Genomic DNA, 22,451 nt, shown 5'->3' with positions numbered 1-22,451 from the left:
TATGTTGATGGAGCAACCAAGCCCATATCATGTTTGGATGTGCCATATCATGTTTGCCAAACGACAGTGGAACTACTTTTCAACAAAAAAAAAACAACAGTAGAAAGACTAACCCAGGCACCTAGCGTAGCTGACATTCATCATAACCACCACCAAACCACAGGCAAAACACCTGAGAAAAGGTTTTTTTTTCATGGTATAACCTTGGGCTTTATCAAACCACTAGCTATTGCTCTGTTTCTACATTTCTAACATTCTACTAGCCTTTTACATTACAACAAAACAACATTTTGGGAACTCGACTCCGGGACTACTTAAAAACAACTTAACTACTATTTCACCAACGCTAGACTACTACTCGATGGGGACACTTATGAAAGTCAAACAGGTTCAAGTAATCTAATCCCTTGCCTTGCTCATGTCATACAAAACTTTTAATGAGAAGCTCTGGGACCGTTTTTAATCGAGGGTTTGGTGGAGGAGATGTTACTTTTGGTTTGTAGTCCTCAGACCTTAAGGCCATGTTTGGCAACCATGAATAAAACCCTACATAATATATGATTTTTTCCCCTATTTTACCCACTTTTCACCCTCCCTTCTCGCTAGTTGGGCTGGGTTCAACCCGAACCCGACTGGTTCAACACGACTTTGGCTTGGTTTGGGTTGGCATTTTCTCGGGTTGGGTTGGGAAAAGCGAACCCAATTTAAATTCAAGTTGGGTTAGGGTTGAGGGAATGCTATCTCGGTATGGGTTAGGGTTGGCCTCAACCGACCCAAGCCAACCCGAGTTGTACCCTTGCTCTCCCTCCAAATTATAAATTAAAATTCCATGGAAAAAAAACTTCAAGGTTGCCAAACATGCCTCACTCCCCCAATCCGACATCAGTGGTTTTTTGTTAAGTGTCAATGCAACTATGCAAGTCACGTACGCATGACCTACAAAAAACAAAAAAGAAAAGAAAAAAGTCACGTACGCATGTCGGCATGTGCCAGCGAGAGACACCGATACCCGGAAAGTGAAAGAACCTGCCCGACACCAGATTCCCCACCCACGAAAGGCCACATTTTTCTCATCTTTGCCCTTTTCATGACTCGCTTATAACATAAGTAAACCATCTTTGTTTTCCTCCTTTTACCAAACCCTCACCTCCCCCTTCCCTCCCCTTCATTTTGGCAAATCGTCGAACAGATACCGCGTATATATTTTTCATAAACCTTTTAACCTCTCATTTTCTCTTCTCTTCTCTTCTCTTCTCTTCTATAGCTTTGGAGCTCTCTCCTCTCCTCTCCTCTCCTCTAATGGCGGACCTCAAAGAACCGCTTCTCCCTCGAAAACCCTCCTCTTTTACAAACTCTAACCCTAGGGAAATCTCTTCTCGCTCATCCGCCGCTTCTGGTCGCCCTCTCTTCCAAGGCATGGATTTTCTAGGGCTCAAAAAGCGTGGCCAAGGCCTTCGTTCTTGGATTCGCGTCGATGCCCTAGGGAATTCTCAAATCATAGAGGTAGATAAATTCACCATGATGCGTAGATGCGATCTCCCTGCGCGAGATCTCCGCCTCCTCGACCCTCTCTTCGTCTATCCTTCGACGATTCTTGGAAGAGAGAAAGCGATTGTTGTAAATCTCGAGCAGATTCGATGTATAATCACGGCGGATGAGGTTCTTCTCTTGAATTCTTTGGATAATTATGTGTTGCAGTATGTGGTGGAGTTGCAGAGAAAACTGACGGTTGGGGAGGCCTGGAGGGAGGATAGAGGGGGAGCGGATTTGAGCAGGAGGAGAGTTGGGATGAATTATGATGATGTGTTTGGGAGCTCGTCGCCAGATTATCTGCCATTCGAGTTTAGGGCGCTTGAAGTGGCGTTGGAGGCTGCGTGTACGTTTCTTGATGCTCAGGTGCGTAGGGAATTTTGTTTTGAACCATTCATAAAAAAAAAGGGGGAATTTAGTTTTGAGTTTATTGTTGTGTTTTTGTTTTTGTTGTTTTTTAAATCTGTTGATGGATATGTGTTTGGAGATGAATGCTTTGTGTTCTCAATTTTATTGAATTTTGATCATGTAAGCAGTACAGGCATGGCAGAAATGGTTTTTTTTTTTCCCATAAATTTATGAAGATGAAGTAATTGCAAGGATGTGGCTATAAAACTATCAATCCGTAAGAGCAGTCTTTGAAGACCAAAATGATAATGTAAAGAACACCACCATGGCAGAGAGAATTATAGAATATTTGGATGAACATGGAAACCCAAAAGAATATTAAATCGAGGAAATACAGGAAAAGTACTTATTGATTGATTGGATCGCTATAAGATTTGTATGTATTTTGTGTGCCTCTGTTCCTTGAAGCCTTGAGTGCTGGGATTCAGACATTTGAATCCAAATAGATTTGCAATTGAAGAAGTGATCCATTTCCATAGAGAGGGGCAATATTTTTAATGTCGTTATAGGAATTGATTATTTTTTTTTGAATTGTTACGATTTATGTATATTGTGTGTTTAACATTGAATGCCAGGATACAAACCTTTGAATCCAAATGGAATTGCAATCAAGGAGGTGATCCATTTCATAGAGATGGGGCGACGTATTAAGGTCCATTGCATCAGCAGATATTTCATCGAAATGTAATGTCAATCCGAGGGAGAAGCCAATTGTATTTATCAAGGTGTGAAAGGGTTGTTATTTCATATAAGCTCATCCTTCTGACAAAATTAACATCTATGGTTCAGGAACATGGAATGTATTTATTGGGTAACTGAAAGAGTGCTCCACAACACTTCGATATGAAGTATGAGGTTCTAAGCTGTGTGGTTTCTCTAGGATGCTTCATAGAGTCTAGATAAATTTCATTGATTTGTGATTTGTGAACGGCTTATATTGAGTTTCTAAATAAGGAAAGCCATGGCCCACAAAATTGTCATATGAAATGTGGTAATAACGAGTTCTTTTGGAAATTCAAAAGATTGTCAGTTATCAGGGAACCGCCCTTAGTTTTTAGTTGAAAGTGGTCTTAAAATGCTGATGGTATCCAGATGGGACAAGTGTATGCTGATGAAGTGATTATTGTCTTAAAAAATGCTATCGATGAGGTTCTACTTATACGAGATGTGTTCCCACTGTTATAGAGGATGACTTATAGTACGGATTTGTTTGTTTTTCAGTGTTTCAAAAGCCTGACTCAGACAAGAACTCGGCTAAGGTGAAAGGGAGTGTCAGTGTTTCAATACGTATCGACACTCCTTTCAACACTTGTATGCTTGCAATCAAGGTCAAGGTCCTGAAAATCGGAATTGAATCGTAAATCGTAAGAGGGTTCGAATCGTAAATCGTAAGATATTTTCAGATTTATATATAAAAATTAGAAAAAATTATTAAAAATATAAAACAATTCCATTAAAAAATTAAAAAAAAAGAATAAATTGAGTAATTATCTATTTTCCTTTCAAAACCATTAAATTAAATATAAAATTTCATGATTAGTAATCCTATACAGTAACGGGAAATACTTGTTAACATATTGTCAGGAGTAAAATTAACCATTCATTACCAAAATCCACTCATTCTCTATAATGATCTAAAAAATAAAAGGGCTGTAAAATAAACTATCAGTAACGTAACAACAATAACAGAAAAGAACATACAGAGCATCATTCTTGAAGCAAACGTATGGAAAATCTATGCGTAACAACAATAAACTATCCAGGTTTTTTGAGTTGTTAGAGAGTTGTTATATCAGCCAGGCAGAGGAGGATAAGAAGGTTTGGATCTGGGATTCTTCTGGGGTATTTTCTGTCAAATCTTATTAGAAATTTCCGGTGCCTAGCCCTATGCCCCCTATTGAAGCAAAAGTAAGGAAAATCCATGCGCCCATTCGGTTTGCACTTTCAGCTGGGCGACGTTTAAAGGTCGGATTCAGACGATTGATTTCCTAAGGCAAAGGGAGATGTTGATAGTAGATCATTGTGCCTTATCATAGGCGCAGGGGAATCGGTGGATCACATATTCATTCATTGCAAAGTTGCCAGGGAAATGTGGAGTAGTATCCTTCTCAGGTTTGGTATTTCATGGGTTTTCCCATCTAATCTTAAACATCTACTAGAAGGTTGGTCGTTGGTTCCTTCGAGGCATGAAGGGAAGATCCTTTGGAATGTGTGCTTATTAGCCACTCTGTGGGTCCTTTGGAGAGAAAGGAATGCAAGAGTTTTCGATGGTGTTTCTAAATCTCTGCCTTTTCTCTTCATAAAAGTCATAGCCTTCTCTATTGCTTGGGTAAAATATCTTCCTTTTATTTTGTCTCTTCATATGCTCTTTGGGTGGGGTGGAAGGAAGTTTTTCTTAGTGTTGAAAGGCGGGAGATCATTGTACATGAATGGCATCCCCCAACACAGGAAATGCTGAAATTAAAATTTTGATGGCTCAAACTTGGGTAATCCAGGTCCAGCGGGTATAGGGGGTGTCCTTAGAGATTCTGGAGGAGGGGTGATGTAGGCTTGTGGGAGAGAAATAGAAGAAAGAGGAGAGGAGAGGAAGAAGATAAGAGAAGGAGAAGAATTGAAGGTTGTCAGAGCGGGAATCGAAGGCTCTTGGAATGGTCGGAAGCGGGAATCGTGAAGTCGCCAAAGAGTCACCAGAGATTCGTCGGGGACTCGTTGGGGAGTTGGGAATTGCTAAGGAATCTCTGGGGAATCGTCAGAAAATCGTTTTTCACATGACATTAAACCGCTTTTCCCAAAAGTGGGAATCACGTTTCCGGGGAATCATAAACCTCGATTCCCATAAGTGGGAATCGGGTTTCCTGCGAATCCGAATCGGGATTCGCAGTTTTTGGGGATTCGAGAAGATTCCCGTTTTGAATTCGCGAACCTGGGAATCGCGGTTCCCCACTCCCAGGGAAGAATCCTGCTTCCTTGAGAAGAACAATAGGGGAAGAAGAAGAGAACTAGAAATAGAAGAAGTAAAGAATTAGATGGGAGAAAATTCGTACTCCAATCAATTAATCATTTTTATTTTTTTTTGAGAATTAACGATTTTATTGCATGAAAAACATAGTTGATACAAGGGGACGAGACGTCCCCAAATGAATATGTCAGTACATGCTAGAAGAAGCAGAAAAAGCCCTATTCAGGGGAATTCTCTACAATACAGAGAGTAGCACGATCAACGCCCTCCTTTGCTAGTATATCCGCATGATCATTGGTAGATCGCCTCATGTGAATGATCGATGGTCGAAACAGGTTGACCAGATCCCGGATTCCATCGATTTTGTTGGCCAACCTCCACGGTCCGACATTCTTGTTCAAGGCCCAAGCGATAGTGTTTGCAAAGTCGCCTTCGATGATCAATGGAGCAAGGTTGTGCTTTGCGTACCATTTCAAACCGTGGAGGAGAGCCGTGACCTCAGCCTCATTTGCGTCGCATTCCCCTGCTGGCCCGTAATAAGACATAATCATAGCACCCTGGTGATCCCGTATGAGCCCGCCTACTCCCCCTTACCCGGGTTACCACGTGAGCTCGCATCAAAACTTAATTTAATCCATCCTTCAGGTGGCGGAGACCACATTGGTTGAATATGCATTCTGTGTCTCCACTCAGAGATGACCGCGAACCAGTTCCGAAGGATGTCGCCCACAGAATACGGCAATTTTCCAGAGGCAAGATGTCATTTGATTAGTGATAGTTTTACATCCAAAGTATGTGAGATCTGCCTCGCTCAGTGTCTTGAAAATTCGGTTGTTGCGCTTACGCCATACATGCCAAGTGATTGCGTAAGGGACCGATCTATAGAAAGATTCGCCATGGCATCAGATAAAAGCGCCAGACCAGCCTAATATCAGATCGGATATCGATCCGGGTAACACCCAGGACATACCGAAGAATTTAATAATACCCATCCATACCTGGGAGGTGAAGGGGTAATGGAGAAATAGGTGATTGATTGTTTCCTCGGAGCTTTTACACAGAACGCACCGACTTGCAAGGGGGAAGCCACGCCTTTTTAACCGATCGCAGGTATTGACTCCCCGGTGGGAGAGAGTCCAAAGGAATGCGGAGATTCGAGGAGGAGCTATAGTTTTCCGGATATTGGCATGTTTCGATGCCCCTCTCCCCACACCATCTATTACCCGGAAGACTGAGAAACCGCCTTGGGAATCTGGTTTCCACACCCATTGGTCTTCCACATGGCTAGACAGAAGAAGGATTCGAACCCTGCCCTTGGACCAGTACCTGAAACTGGTGCCTTGATAACAAAAAATTAGAGGGGTGCAACACGAGGACTTCCCAAGAGGTCACCCATCCTAGTACTACTCTCGCCCAAGCACGCTTAACGTCGGAGTTCTGATGGGATCAGTGCATTTGTGCCTGTATGATCGCCCCCTCCAATCAATTAATCATCAAACTTACTATTCCTAATACATGAGGCCTATTTATAGGCAACTGAAATAAAATTCCATGGAAAATAATCAAATTCCCTAATTCTAAATAATATTGAAAATAAAAGCCCTAAAACTAAATAACATGGAAATAAAATCCTAAAAAACTAAATAAAATGGGAATAAATGCCTGGTAATCCTAATGGGCAAATATGACACTTATTTGGCCTACTATCTGCATCAATGGTGCATTCAGAAATAATGATTCCCACGACGAATGCCTTCACATATACAGAGGAGGTAATAAAGACAAAAAGACATTTAAACTAAGAAGTAAATTGTGGCGCAATAATAATTTCTTTGAAGGCTAGGAACTAAATTCATATGAGAAACATGAAAATAAGAATAAGATGATGGAACGGAAGCCGAACCAACATGGGTGATTGGTACGGGGGAACTATTAACCATGACTATTTGGGAGGAACCAAGTTAAGGAAGAAAAGAAGAAAGATTACTGGCATCACTAGAGATGTGATGGGTGGCTCCGGAACCAATCACCCAAGATGCTTCTGATGGAGTTGTGAGAGAGATCTCCAATATGTCTGATACTGGGTATCGAACCAATGGTCACAATTTGCAGCTAAATGATTTTGGCACCCCAGAAATCTGACACCCAAGTGTGAATTGAGGAGATGATCTGCCCCAATATGATTAAGTAGTGGAGTCGGTTGCACGAGAAGGATAATGATGTTGTCCATGAGGAACTAATAGTGTAGGGAACAATCCACGCTGGTGGCCTCCCTGGATAGGTCGAGCAATGTAGTTCCCAGGTCGAGAACTAGTTTAGTAGTCATCGAGAGGGTGTTGAACTTTTGACAGCCGCGCCCATGCCCACGCCCACACCCACACCCACACCCACACCCACTCCCGCAGCCCCTCCCACGACCATGAGGAGAGAAGCCAACAACATAGTCTTGAATGTCTTAGAAGAGGTGGTTTGGTTCGTGGTAGATTTAGTGGTTGTTGGGGTCGCAGATAAGATTTCCTCATGCTGTAACAGAAGTACACGAAGCTCGAAAAAAGTAGGGAGCTCCAAGCGTCTGAGAAAAAGGTGTTAAACATCACATATCCCTGTCTAATGATTGTTGGATGACAGCAAAATGATCTAAGATGCCTTTTAAGTTTCTACAAAAAATTAGATGCACTTAGATTCACTTTCTTGCAATTGTGAATTTCCATCCTCAACTGGATCATGCAAGATTCAATTTGCTGAGAATAAGAGTCATGAAGAGCCTTCCAAAGATCCTATGGTGTTGGGATATCAAGGACTTGAAAAAGAACTTCAGGAGTGAGAGTTGAGTTGAGTGAAGTGATGAGTTGATCTTTTGGGTGGGGTTTTTTTTGTCACGTGATGGATTTTGAGTGTGTATTTCTGCTTATTCTAGCACTTCCTGAGATTTCATCTTAATTGTTTGTCATTTGCATATGTTTCTATACATTTCCATAAGTTTACATGATTTCCATCCGAACCCGCACGACCAAAACGCATACCAAAATCGAAATATGAAACCTTGATCTTAATAAGGACAGAAAAATGAAGGGTAGGAAACTAGGAATACCCCAAGATATCCATTTGCTCAGGTATTTAAGTCATCGTAGGCGATTTCAAGGTCAATCTTTAGAAGCACTCCGCTAGACCCATCCCTAGCCAAGTTAATGGGCTCATTGGCTACAACCAGACCATCAAGAATTTTGTAAGCCAGCCACAAAACTACTTTAATTTGGAGTCACCAAAGAAAACATAACCCTCTTTGCCTGCAAGGATAAAAAAATTTCCATAACCTTGTAAGTTGCCTTTAACATCAACAACGGAAATTTAAAGACTGGATTTTGCAGACTAAGTTGTTTGCTATATTTTTGTACCTTATTTCATGTACCTTCTGTCACCTTAAGAGTGACACTTGAACCTTTTGTCCTTATGTTATGGTGGGTATTTCACAAGATTACCCATTGAAATCTTTAGATTTGTAGTGAAGAATATACTTGATCATTTGATTTATCACTCAAGAACAGAGGCAACCATGTTGTTTTGTGCATTTTATGTGAAAAAGGTAATCATATCTTTGAAAATTCTATGTTTTTTTTATGTCTGTCATTCATTTGTGATCTTGTATTTTTTGTATTTTATTTCTGCAATATGGTCACTAGTGAATGGAAATAATTGCTCTTTTCTTAGTCCTTTATCTTCTCCTATCTGGGTGCCAAAGTTGAATAATAACAGCCCTATGTATTAATTAGCCCTTTCTTTTCTGTTGTTTGGCCTGCTGCAAGAGTTGTTTTTTCCAAGCCCGATCAATCTGAAAGACATAACAGTGGTTGGATCATATTCGTATTAATCTATAATACTATTAAGGCTGACCTTTATTAATTTCAGTGTCTAAATTAGAAACTCAATGTTATTGGCAATTTGCCATGTATATCAGGCAGCAGAATTAGAAATTGAAGCCTACCCGTTATTAGATGAACTTACGTCAAAGATTAGTACCTTGAATTTGGAACGTGTCCGTCGATTGAAAAGTAGACTTGTCGCTTTGACCCGGAGAGTTCAGAAGGTACTTTCCACATGCCATTTTCTGTTCATATATATGTTACCCAGCTTCTGAACCCTTCTAAAGTTTTGTTTGTGTAGGTCAGGGACGAGATAGAGCAGCTAATGGATGATGATGGTGATATGGCTGAAATGTATCTCACTGAAAAGAAGATGCGGATGGAATCATCATTCTATGGTGGTGATCAATCTTTAGGACACAGTTCAAGTGGGGCCGGAATGTCAGTTTCCGCTCCGGTTTCTCCTGTTTCTTCACCGCCAGAAACACGGAGGCTGGAGAAGTGTTTGAGCCTTGCAAGGAGCAGGCAGAGTATGAGGAGTTCAGAGAGTAACACTGAGAACATAGAGGAGTTGGAAATGTTGTTGGAAGCATACTTTGTGGTCATTGATAGCACCCTCAACAAGCTCACATCGGTATACTGCATATAGTTCTCTGTAGCCCCTCTTCTTGTTTCTCATGCGTACGAGCATGGACATCTAACCATATTTTTTCATTTTCCCAGCTTAAGGAGTACATTGATGACACAGAGGATTTCATCAACATTCAGCTGGTGCGTTTTCCTTTTCTTTCTTCCTTCTTTTTGGAATAAATATGCATCTCGATCATGGTTTTCTGAAAAGCGGAATTGTCCTTATGTGAGGCACTTTTTTTTCAGTGTTGGTGTCTGTAGTCTGGCATAGGTTGCACACATTGATGTGATCTAGGTCATTCATCTGGTAAGGTCATCATGGATGGGCGTGGTGCAAAAAATGAACGGCTTTGGACAATCTTAACCATCCAATCATGGGAATTCTTTTAAGTATACAAATACAGTAAACCAAAAAAAAAAAAGGTTGACCAAGGGCCCAACTTCAATCGTAATGACCAGATCAACATTTCAGATCATGTGACTGGGCACCATATATACCACACATATTCTGCTATAAGGGAGATGATTTTTTCACTCCCCACCCCCACCTCCCTTTAGGATGGTACACCCCCCTTTTACATAGGTCAGACTATAACGCTTTTTGACGTCAAATCACATTAAAAGTGGGGTGTATCCATACTGGGGGTTTGAAAAAAATCATCTCCCAATAATAATTAACATTTAATGGGCAAAATTTGCACTGATCAGACATTTCTATAGCGCAAACAGTGTGAAGTTTTAGTTGACACATGCCACACTCTGGGGAACTTAGTTAACAGTGCACTGTGGTTTCATTCCCTTGACGAAATTGAGCTCAAAAAATTTTCAGTCTCATAGTCATACTCTGAATGGGATATAAGCATTATTGACTTTGGAGTTCTTCGTCTCTTCAGGACAATGTTCGGAATCAACTTATCCAATTTGAGCTGCTGCTTACAACTGCAACTTTTGTGGTAGCTATTTTTGGGGTCGTAGCAGGCGTCTTTGGAATGAATTTCCCTATATCTCTGTTTGAAGATGCGGGCGCCTTCAAGTGGGTTCTTATTATCACTGGCATATGTGGTATCATTATTTTCTTTGCTTTTTTATGGTTTTTCAAGTACAGAAGACTTATGCCCTTGTAGATAAAGCACAAATAGCCGAGATGAATGAGAAGTTAGGAGGTTTTTCATTCATAGCATTTTGTACATATAGCTTCTCAATATGTGAAAGAGGGCCCTCCCATTCATTCACCTGTTGTGTATAAATTGCAACTCTCATTTCATTCACTCTTTCAATGTAAAATTTTGAATTTATTTCTTAACAAGCAGAAGTTTGTTAAGCGATTTATAAGTTACAGGTTTCTTTCTACAATCTAAGTTACAGGTTATGTGCCACTACTTGGGGGCGAGGCAGTTATGTAATCCGGTAACCATTTTGAATTTCCTTGACGTGGCCTTCTTGGCAAAGGGTTAGGATCATATTTCTGTCATGGAAATCGTGATTCCTGCTTGATCTGGTTATAGAGCAACAGATCAACAGCTTCGAACTGTAACGGATTTTCTAGTGAAAAATCATATTTTCATGGAAATTTAGACAGATTTTACATTTTTACAATGGTTTTAATGGGGAAGTTTCTAAGTCAAAGAGGTGTGTCTGGGCATTGGAATTTCACAAACCTTCATCTAGGAGGAATCTGAACTATGCTTGAAGTTTGAACCAACAAACGAGAGTTTGAGCCGTATAAATATGGAAAATGATATCACCACTCGCCTTTGTTTGAACAATTGACACTCTATAAACCACTTTTCTGGCTGGCTTTTAAGAGCTATAAACCACTTTTCTGGTTGGGAATTGAGAATATTTCGTAATTGTAACAGGTTTTAACGGCCTTTAAAAGCTAGTTATAAATATGCAAACAATACACTGCCATTGTTGAAACAAGGGAGTGGGATTACAAATTCCCATTAAATATCAAAACCTTACAGAGTATTCCAAGAAATGCTGCACCACACCTAACAAGTGGTTTATTGAGTGAGAAAGCCGTCAAGTTTATGAAACTACGTTAATCGTTTGTTGTTACTGTCATGATCAATCCTAAAGATCCAGTGATGGCTCTTGCACAGGGACATGTATGTGTAATCGAGATGTTGATCTTGTAGACCATCATGAGGTGACGCACATGATTCTGGTAATGAGAATCCTATCCGTAAGATTAAGGCATATAAAAATCATGGCTCATCTTTTCCTAGCTTCGGATAGGGAAAAAAAAATATGGAAAAAAAAAAAAATTCCATGAAAAAAAATCCCTAGGTCCAGTAGGTTTGTAGTTTTACTTGAAAATAAGGAAAATTTTCGATTGTGGAAAATAAAATCACGAAAAATGGTTTACCAAATGCTGGAATATTCATTCTATGAAAAAAAAAAGAACATTTTTCCTACATTCAAACAGTTCCTAAATGAGCCTGGACGGATCAAGGAGCTAGGATCATCCCATCAAGGTGGGATAGACGGCAAAAGGCCGGAATTTTGCTCAATGGTCAGATCAGATACAATCACCATCATCCACGAGGCACATGTGGAGATCGACACAGTAGTTTTGCATTGTTCCCCAAAGAACTCATCACCCAATCTGTGGTGCAACCTATAGAATCTTACTAAAATAGAGGGAACCTACACAATCACAAGTCACCCATGGCTTATCCAAAGGATGCACAGTTGATAGCACAAGGGCAGATAACTGTGGACTGTAAAAACAGATTTTTCACTTCAGCATCAAATTTCCCATCTGACTTTCCAAAGGCCCCTTAAGAGCTGTTTTATGTCATTTAAAATAAATATGCACAACAGTAAGTTCACAAGATAAAGGTCACATGAGCTTGCACTCTCTTGACTACTGCCGTTTGCATAAGCAATTAAATCACACGACCCCAATATCACTTTCAAATATCAGAAATCATCTTTACCCAATTAGTGTTTCTCTTAATATTATTATGGTAGAGCATGAGACAATATCTTGTTGAATTGACACATTAAAGAACCCTCTCTACCTTCCACATAACAGACAAAAAATTCCATGACATTGTCTACTTTCAGAGAAGCTTTGTAAGATCATTTAACAGATGGTGATGGGCTTGACGAGAGCCTTTCGTTGCGTGCTTTATCAGCCTTTTCCATGTAATCTTGATGAGACTGATGCTTCGACCCTACAAAATGAAGGAAAGAACAGTGAGTAGTAAGGAGAATCAAAGTATAAATGGAGAAATAAATTGCGTGAATAATCAACAAGTTAAGGCACACTAATAACAGTGTGGTCATCAATATTGAAGGACATAAAACCCTAGCAAAATGGGTTGGGGCACATGCGCACAAAAGACAAGCAAATGTGCACGAAACGCAAAAACACTAGAAATGACCAAATCGTTGTGAAATCCCGTTTTGGAAGTGTTTTCCATATTCTTAATAATCTTTTCAGTACTCCACAGAGAGATAAGAAATACAAACGTCAAAGGTATATGATACTTCATTGATTAGATCCACCTCGCTGAAAGTTGAAATGAATAATTTCCACATGGAACTCAACACTATATGATGCCCTCTAGCTACAAGGAGGGTCTGCCGATTGCAATTACAGTTTATGGATCATAAAAATAAGCAGAGGAAAACAAAATATATGACCAGTAACTTGTAATTTAATTTGAGCCATTCAAAAAAAAAAACTCATAATTTAATTTGAAAAGATATCCTACATAAATTCTCAACATTATTTGCCAGACAATAACAGTTCGAGAAAAGTATGTAGATAATCAGGATCAACAAGGATGATAAGAGCATAGAGTGTGGCAAATCTTGATTCGTGCAATCACAACAAAAACCATAATGTGGCAAATCTTGCCTTTCAACATACTTATGTAAATAAATAGCAAATTTAAGGATTTTTAATAATATCAAAATTCAGTTCCAAAATAATATAATGCCACTGGGGCAGCATTTAGGCCTCAAAGACAGGGTAGTTATTTGTTCTTTAATAGAGAGTCCATCTGATCCACATGGGGGTGGCAATTCTTGATATAGATCAATTACAATAAACTGGTAAAGAAACTTCAGGGAATTTTGCCAACGTCTCAGTTTGGTGGACCTTAAAGGAAGGAAGTGTGGCTGATGCTAAAATAAGAAGGGCCTTGTTACATCAATGAATTCATTTCGAGAGTTGATTGAAAGCAAAAAGGGCAAGAGAGAAATGGGGTCTCACCATCACACCCTGTTGTCCATTATTAATAGGGAGGTGAGGACGGAAGCTGATCTTTCATGGATGCGGACTATGATATGTTAGGGTTATTGTTAATGCAGCAATGCTTTCTTTCCCCATTTCATTGAGAACATGAACTGATTGCCTTCATCGAGGGGGATTTACAGGGTCCAATACCAAAGAGAGTCCATTTGTCATTTGGACTAGTTCCTCATTTCTACAAGTCCATTAATTGACAGGAGTGGCTCCCTAAGCTGCAGCAGAGTTCATTTCCCAATATCTGACCATGCGCTTAATATGGACGGGAGGTTTAGAATTCATGCTTTTCCCGTATGAACTGACATGGACAGTCCACCCCTCAAAGACAATGCACTAAGTTGGTAGTAGGTTTTCAAGGATATAAGCTCGCTCTTACATAATCAAGGCTTTATAGAGGTCCTAAATAATGGAACAGGGAAGTTTCCGTTGGTGGAAAGAATGCAACTTTAGAGTCGTAAATGCAGCCTTAAGAAATAAGGAAAAAAATCAGGTGGAAGTGTTCAAGCATCTCTCAATTCACCAGTTGTTTTTTAATGTGATGTGTGGGAAGAAATTTCTAGGAACAACGTTTTTGAAAGTCTTTTGGCTTGTGGATGGGATCAAATCTAGCTTTCTTTACTAGTATTGCTCTAGGGGTAAATAAGGTAATACTGAATGTAGAGGTTGAAGTTAATGCTTTTTTAATATATATATATATATATATATATATATATATATATATATATATATATCTACTACTATAAGCTCGGAGGAAAAGAAGTGAATTTTTTGATTTTTTTGAAAATTATATGAGAATTACACATTACTTTTTTTGACTTTTTTTAACAAATGCACCCATTCAACTCACATATTTTCAATCCTACCCCCTCCTTTATGCTTTTAATAAAGGCACCCATTAAAGCCATATAATTTCAATCTTACCACCCTCCTTTATGGTTTTTTAATAAAAAATCTATAGGGTGATCTTAACCATCCGATTTAAGAGGAATTATGGAAGCATCTATAGATTAGAGGGCTAGGATCAGCCTATGGAAATGATTTTTGGGGCACAACCTATTTATGTTGTGTTCCATCACATGGACGGTTTGGATCAACCTATGACGTGGTCCGTACAGTTCTCTGTCGGCCCGTGCATCGCACGGGTTTTTTACTAGTATATATATATATAGCAGAAGAGAAAAAAAGAGAATTTTTTGAAAATTCTATGAGAATTACACATCACTTTTTTTTACTTTTTAAAACAAATGCACCCATTCAACTCACATATTTTCAATCCTACACTCTCCCCTTTATGCTTTTTAACAAAGGCACCCATTAAAGCCACATAATTTCAATCTTACCCCCCCTGTTTTATGGTTTTTTAATAAAAAATCTATAGGGTGATCTTAACCATCCGATTTAAGAGGAAGTATGAAAACCTCTATAGATTGGAGGGCTAGGATCAGCCTATGAAAATGATTTTGGGGCACAACCTATTTATGTTGTGTTCCATCACATGGACGGTTTGGATCAACCTATGACGTAGTCCGTACAGTTCTTTGTCGGCCCGTTTTTTACTAGTATATATATATATATATAGGAAATGAAGTATGTGCAGTTTGCACAGATAAGCTATCTGTGCATGGGATCCAAAGCATGGGGGGGCCACATTTTTTGGGGGATCAAAAGCATTCATTTGGAAGGCCCTTCCATGGATAGGGTGTGTACCAAAAATCAGCCCTATAGAATCATCCTAACCCAATCAAAGTTGGAGGGGAAAATGGATAGACACCGGAAGGGCCTTCCAAATGAATGCTTTGGATCCCCCAAAAAATGAACCAATAGGGCTGATTTGTATACCCATGCACAAATAGCTTATCTGTGCAGCTGCACGTACTTTACACACACTCTCTCTCTCTCTCTCTCTCTCTCTCTCTATATATATATATATATATATATATATATATATATATATATATATATATATATATATATATATATATATATATATATATATATATATATAAAGTGATCGTTTTCAGATTAGGCTGCTGAGGGTCAATTTGGCTATTGTTCAAAGGGGTTTATGCCTTGATGGAGTGGAAGGGGCCTTTGCAATCTGAAAAAAACTCGGCATGATTATACAATTAAAGAAAATTGCAAGTGTCTTTTGTTCAAATGAGGTAAAGTATGCTATTTTCCCCTTCAAAAGTGATAAAGCATCAAGGGCTGATTGGTTTCCATAATGTGCTAACTCTGCAACACCTACTACGGACCTTAGTTGTCAATTCTGTTGTGTTCCAATCGTATTTTCTGGAAAATTCCATTCCGGAATACAAACTCGGTCGAAATTCCAAAAAATTTGCTCTGTTACATTTCAAATTCTACTGTCTTGGAACTTCTGGTCAAATCACCTCGTTCCATCTGAAATTGATCAAAAAATGAAAAAAAAAAAACACAGTTACCACGCTTCCTAGTGTTTTCTATTTTTTCCCTTCAGATGTGATTGTTTTATATCCATTGAAGGGCTTTTAAAGTAGCTTACCCTTTCCGATCGAATGAAAGGGCTTATCACACATTAAAAGCCCCACTTTTGCATACAATTGAGATTTTTTTTTAAATTTTTTTTCAAAAACCCTAACCGGAGGTTGAAGACGACGATTTCTCGCCAAATGTTTTGTGCAAGCTCTTGTACATATAACTTTCCATTGCATTATATATATAGGGGCACCATTTTTTGTCTGAATATTTTTTTATATATTAAGGAATCAAATTAAAAAATCCAAATCTTGAAGCGTCTTTTCTTGAACGAAGTATTGGAATGGGTGCAACACCAGAACATTCCAATTCATGAGAAACATGAAACAGCCATCTGAATGGAATTGGCAACTAAGTGATGAAAAGTCATTCCCAAGCAAGAAGGGGGAAAGTAGATATTGTTTATCTTCGTTGGACAAGAATGGGGCTTCTAAATTTGTTTAGGAGAAGCGACATGAAGCCTAGGTTTTTCCTTTATAATAAATGTTATAAGCCTTCTTGACAGATGAAAATGATGAATTAAATAAAAAAATATGCTTGTTTTTTTTTTTCTTTGATTGGTTAAAAAAAGTTATTAAAACTATAGACCGAGGTGGTCAAAGTACAAAGCAAGGACAAAAAAAAAAAAAACAGCAATCACTCTCGAAGGGAAGAAATGGGGAAAAACTATGTAACCCTACAGAGGGAGGAAATGAAGAGCTTCAATCGTTGTCTTTGAACTCCAATCGGAGCAAGCACGTATGCTTCACTATTAGCAAACCTCCAAACGTGATGGAAATGCACCCTTTAACCCTCAATGTGGCTCTAGATTTCTTCGATGGTATCGGCAAGTCTCCAAAGCTAAGGAGTACTTATAATGTTAAGCGAGTCTCCGTCGACTGTGATGACTTTGAGGACTCTAAAATAAATAAGGTGAATCCCTTGCAGGATCGCCTAACCGTCTTCACCTCTGCCTCATTAGAATTTCTCTGGCCAATAGGCCTAGAGAAGGCCCACGTGATGGCACTGGTATCATCAATGAGGACATCTCCCACCCTCGCTGGAACCGGCTTGCCTAAGCAGGATCTGTCAAAATTGAGTCGAGTACCATGTTCTGGGGGAGACCGGCGAGGCATAGGGGGTTGGTGAGACTCATGACTATTGTAGACCTAGCGCCAAAAGTGCCAGAACATGAAGGAAGAGATACAAGGATGGTCAAAGTCTGAGCTTTTTGGAAAGTATTCTTGGCCCTTTTAGACTTGTTATTGAAGATGTGTTTGTTCCTTTCTTTCCTGATCACACAAATATTGGCCAGGAACGCTAGTCTCCAAAGGATCCGACCCCTTATAGGCCACGAATCAAGTATAGGCCACGAATGAAGCATCCATCCCTCAAAGAACTCATTAATGTGAGCACAGGAGACCCAAGAGACGCTGAAGACAGAAGGGTCCGACTCCAGATTTCTCTGGCAAACTTGCAATGGACGGAAATGTGATTGATGCATTCCCCAGCTTCTAAGCATAAGGCACAGTGATCAAAATCCCAACTTTTCTGCTTCGGAGGTGATCCACGATTAAAATGCTGTTTAGGATCGCTGCCTATCCGAAAGCAAACACTCTTAAGTGGAGTAGGGATCCTCCAAACCCTGTTAACTAATGAGGTAGGTAGAGTCAGCAATTGATTGTGGTAGAAATATTGAACTGTGAAAACCCCTTTTGAGTTCTATTTCCAGATCTTTTTGTCCTCCCTGCAATCCTTATGTAAGCCCTTTCCAGGATATCCATGAGCTTAGCCACCCTTTTGATCTTCCTATCAAAAAAGTTGCAGTGGAAACACATATTCCATGAAATTCTGCCCTCAACATGGACCATTGCATCATGCACAATAGCCTCGTCACTGCTTACAACAACTTACAAATAAGGAATAGGTCCATTGGGGGCAAATACTTGCACCAGGGGTGTCTCCAAAACAAGAATCTATCTCCTCTATAAGCTCTGAATCAAATGCACTTAAGAAATGAGGACTTGCTTTTGCAACTCCATGGATATGATACCCTCATACGTCATGGTGTGATTGCCTCGGTAAACTATCTTGCTCCTTTATTCTGTCCCGAAGGTATTAAAATTCCTGTCAAGTTTTCAGTTAGCTCCTCTCTTGGCTTCCAATGATCGAATCCTTCATGATTTTAAAATCTGAGCAATATTGGACTGCTTCTTAAGATTTTCAAACTATTGAACTATTTGGATTTGGTTCCAATCTCATGAATAGTTCATCTGTTAGGATTTTTGTCCCTTATTTAGGAATCTATTAACAGAACTGAATTGTAGATATGGTAAGTAATTCCTAGAGGTTTTTCATTCTCTCTAAAAGGTTTTTTTTTTCGAAATGGTTCTCTCTAAAAGGTTACTAATAATAACCATAGCCACTCTAGCTTGAACCTCATCTTAAATTATTTAAAATTAAGCTTTTCATTGAGCCCAAATCTTGCCCACAATCAGTTTGTTTCCTAGGATCAAAACCTACAATTTTATGTCAACTCCCCTCCCATAAATCTTCCGATGTCATTTGGTACCGGAGCAAAGCCTGGGTGAGAAATGTCTACGCGTTGCAGTAGGTTCTCTACGAGGAGAGTGACATCTGTTAGAAGGGATGACCTATTATTGATGCCTGATGATAGGATCACACAATTAGTGTATCAATTGGAGGCATAAAAAAGGTAGAGAAAAGCCACTAAGCAATGCAAATAGACACCAAGGAGACCAGAGGGAGCGAGTGTTTGTCGGCAGTGTGGAGTCGCTTGATTTTCTTAACTTCATGTTTGTTGCATAGAGTGTCGAGTTCATGTAAGGCATCTTTATTGCCTAGATTGGATATGAACTAACAACCATTATATCACCAACATTATGTCAGTTGGAAATGCAATCCATGTGCGTCCAAAATTGAACATCATCAAGATGACTCCAATGATGAACATTCTTTCCTCACTTGGGCTTCTGGGTTTATGCTATTGGAGCACTATTTGCATGGTAGATAGATGTTTGAAGAAGAAGAAAAGTAGATAAATTCTAAAAATTAAGCTAGAACCTCTACCCTAGAACCATGAAATTTGAGTAAGAATTCCTCTTCAAGGAGGAGACAATTTGTCCAATCTTGTCTATAAAATGGTGTTTTGAACTAATTTGGAATTCATGATATGTATGTATTGTTAAAGGAGGGATGGATATTGAAGAAAAACAGATGTTAAATAGAGAAATGGGTAATGGTGTAAAAGTAGTACCTTTGTTCATGAGGAACCAAGGGGCTCCAAAGATTATTCCGATGATGGCTATACCAGCAAACACATGCTTTTTCTCACCACTATAGAGATAGTGTTCTATTCGAGACCTAAATCCTCCAACGCTTCCCCCATTACTACTTTCGCTCCCCATTTTCTCTTTTCTTTCCTGTTGTGTGTCAAAAGCCACATACTGGGTTAGGGACTTAGGGCAAATTGTATACATCATGTACTGTTTTCATACCCACCCACGTATTTAATAAAAATGTCAGTATTCGATGGTCCAAGCCGTTCATTTGTTGGGCCCCACATTGTTTGGGTTATCCAAACCATTCATTTGTTGGGCCCTGACATAAATATGGTGTGCCCTAAAAATCTTCTCCATAGGATGATCCTAACCCTCAGATTTGTGGAGGTTTAAAATTAACGGCTCATATAGAAATCTCCTAGATCAGTGGGTTAGGATCATCCTATGGAGAAGATTTTCTAGGCACACTCGCCAACAAATGAATGGTTTGGATCACACAAATAATGTGGGCCCACAGTATTTTAGGCTGCAGGTGCATGCACGGCCATGTACCATATATAATCTCTACCTCACATAGCCTATTTTGTAGTGTGTGTGTGTGTGAGAGAGAGAGAGAGGGACGTATAACAGGTACTGTTAACTTACCAACTTCTCCAATAGCTTAAGCTTTTGGAGAAAGGCGTTATTTATCTTTTATACTTTAACACTTACTCCTTATCTCACTCAACCAAACCCAACATAAAACCACCCATTCATCCCTTTCTTGATTTTTGATCTTCCCTTAACAGCCCTACCAATTTCTTAACCACTTGAAAACCAAGAATTCTCTAACCATAAACCTTTACCCCCATTATTAACCTATCTACATTCTTCAATTTTTATCCAATTATTAACCTATCTACATTCCCCGTTATTAACCTTGTTTGTAACCTATTACTTTCTAGGAAACAACAACAACCATTGATTTGGAAAGTAATTTAGTGGCAATAACCCCAAAGACAGGATTAATAGATCATTTTACGCACTATGGCACACTAGTAACATATTTCCTTCACAAACCGGTGAGAGTTGCATAGACATTGCTAGCGATGAATTCTCTTGATGAAGCAGATTCCCAACTCATGACACTTGCTCAGTCTTTGAGAGACTCGGCGCTTGCCCGGGCTAGGAGAAACTTGTCACTCGCTCTAGTTGCACTAGAATGGTCAAGTTCTCGGGCTAGGGAAGACTTGGATGTTCCTCAGACTAGGGCGGACTCGGGGAACTTGCCACATTGGGGAGACTTGATAGACTGGGTGTGTACTAGGGTGAATATGGCAATTACTGAGGCAATGGATACGCCATTTGCCACATTGGGGAGACTTGCTAGACCGGGTGTGTACTAGGCCTATGTTGGATATGCCCAAAACCACCTTTAATGGTGCTCTCTAATCTTCTCCTCAATTGGTGCCACCCCCACCTTTTTACGGATGTCTTCATTTTTAATTCTATCTAACCTTGCGTGGCCACACATCCATCTAAGCATTCGCATCTCCGCTACTGGTTCCTTATTGTCCCTAATAAGAACGACATGAGAAAAATATTCAAGGTTTACTAGATACAAAACCTTCGTGGATTTAGATCAATCGTTCTCTCTTGGCATATTACATGAACTTTATTACACGTGGCACTTTGAGGTGATTGGGTTTGTTGATCTGGTGGGCTACTATTAATCCAAGCCATTGTCTTTGGGCTCACTAGATTTGATGATTCTAGATTATTGATCACCATTGATCACCTCTTGATGAAAAAGATGTCCTATTAAGATTTAAAGGAGATGGGCTAGACTAGCAGTGGCCCACCAGATCAACGAATCTGATCACCAACAAAGTGCAATATTCAACTTACAGTAAACTGTTACTGTAAATTTCTGAGATTTCACTAATTCTTGAATGAATTACAAAGAGAATCAATGGTGCTTATATAGAGCACTTACATGATGAACATATAAAGAAAAATATAATAAACATGGAAAGAGATTAAGTGAGAAGGGAAAGAGATAATCTAAATCTAAACTAGTTACCTAATAAGCTTACCTACCTCAATTTACCACCAAATCAAATCAAATCTAAAATCCTAATTTATTAAGCATGCTCCATCCAACCAACTTCCCTAATCTTCCACCAAGATGATCCAACGGTGGGATCTTCATACTCTAACAGTTACCTGCCCGGCATTACTAATCGTGTTAAAGAGGTGAGCTTTTTAGAGGTTTCATTACCAATTTCTTGGTTTGAAAGGGTTTTCTGTGGATGTTGTAATGTTTTCTAGAGAAACTCATGTGAAGAAGTTTTCCTTATTTTCAATTCTGGGTCAAATTCAGAATTGATGAATTAGGATTTTAGAAATTTTTTGCTTCAGATATAGGAGAAGACAATTTGTCCATTCTTGTCTATAAAATGGTGTTTTGGACTAATTTGGGATACATTATATGTATTGTCAAAGGAGAGTTTTTGTTGCACGGATGGATATTAAAGAACAACACATGTTAGTAGAGAAATGGGTAATGGTGTAAAGGTACCTCTGTTGATGAGAATCCAAGGGGCCCCAAAGATGGTTCCTAATGGATTGGAGATACCAGCGAAGACGCAATTCTTCTCAACGCCGTACAGATGGTGTTCGATACTTCGATGTTAGTAGATGATCCAAGCCATTCATTTGTTGGGTTCCCGCATGATTTGGCTCAGCCCCACTGTATTATTAGACCTGGCAAACGGGTGGGCCGGTCCGGGTTTCACCCAACATGTACGGGTCTGGTTCATAAATGACCCGGAATTTTACGGGGCAGAATTTGGTGAACCCAGACCGACCTGTACGGGCCGGGTGGACCTGTGGATCACCCCGGTTTTTCTGTTTTTTTTTTTTTTTTTTGCTGTTTTTATTCCCTCACTATAATAGGATGATCCAAGCCGTCCATGTGATGGGCAATGACGTAAATAGGATGAGCCAAAAAAATCATT

General features: G+C 39.4%; 2 protein-coding genes and 1 non-coding gene across 4 annotated transcripts; 1 reads left to right on the top strand and 2 right to left on the bottom strand.

The window, feature by feature from the left end:
• Window positions 1-1,118: 1,118 nt before the first annotated feature.
• On the top strand, window positions 1,119-10,719 carry LOC143849825 (magnesium transporter MRS2-1-like). 2 transcript variants are annotated; one of them, XM_077359033.1, is made up of 6 exons: window positions 1,145-1,896; window positions 8,853-8,981; window positions 9,059-9,391; window positions 9,481-9,528; window positions 9,634-9,694; window positions 10,281-10,385. In XM_077359033.1, exons 1-5 carry the CDS (start codon window positions 1,300-1,302, stop codon window positions 9,646-9,648), a joined length of 1,122 nt encoding a protein of 373 aa, XP_077215148.1. In that variant the 5' UTR covers window positions 1,145-1,299; the 3' UTR covers window positions 9,649-9,694; window positions 10,281-10,385. The 2 variants fall into 2 exon arrangements, with proteins under 2 accessions (XP_077215149.1, XP_077215148.1); XM_077359034.1 differs by lacking the exon at window positions 9,634-9,694 and having other exon boundaries at window positions 1,119-1,896; window positions 10,281-10,719.
• LOC143852135 (5S ribosomal RNA) lies at window positions 6,257-6,374 on the bottom strand. The gene has a single exon (XR_013236706.1). It is a non-coding gene; the product is annotated as a 5S ribosomal RNA (ribosomal RNA).
• Window positions 10,720-12,327: 1,608 nt separating the features above from the next.
• Window positions 12,328-19,644, bottom strand: LOC143851861 (GAG1At protein). Its single transcript, XM_077361361.1, has 2 exons — window positions 19,428-19,644; window positions 12,328-12,572 (listed from the first exon to the last, which is right to left on the bottom strand). Exons 1-2 carry the CDS (start codon window positions 19,576-19,578, stop codon window positions 12,478-12,480), a joined length of 246 nt encoding a protein of 81 aa, XP_077217476.1. The 5' UTR covers window positions 19,579-19,644; the 3' UTR covers window positions 12,328-12,477.
• Window positions 19,645-22,451: the final 2,807 nt, after the last annotated feature.

The sequence above is a fragment of the Tasmannia lanceolata genome, unplaced genomic scaffold (genome assembly GCF_043159265.1).
Source record: "Tasmannia lanceolata isolate RefF3 unplaced genomic scaffold, GAP_Taslan_0.1 ptg000018l, whole genome shotgun sequence".
NCBI lineage: Eukaryota > Viridiplantae > Streptophyta > Magnoliopsida > Canellales > Winteraceae > Tasmannia > Tasmannia lanceolata.
The sequence above is the reverse complement of the archived record's forward strand: the minus strand, read 5'-3'. Positions and strand labels throughout refer to the sequence as shown.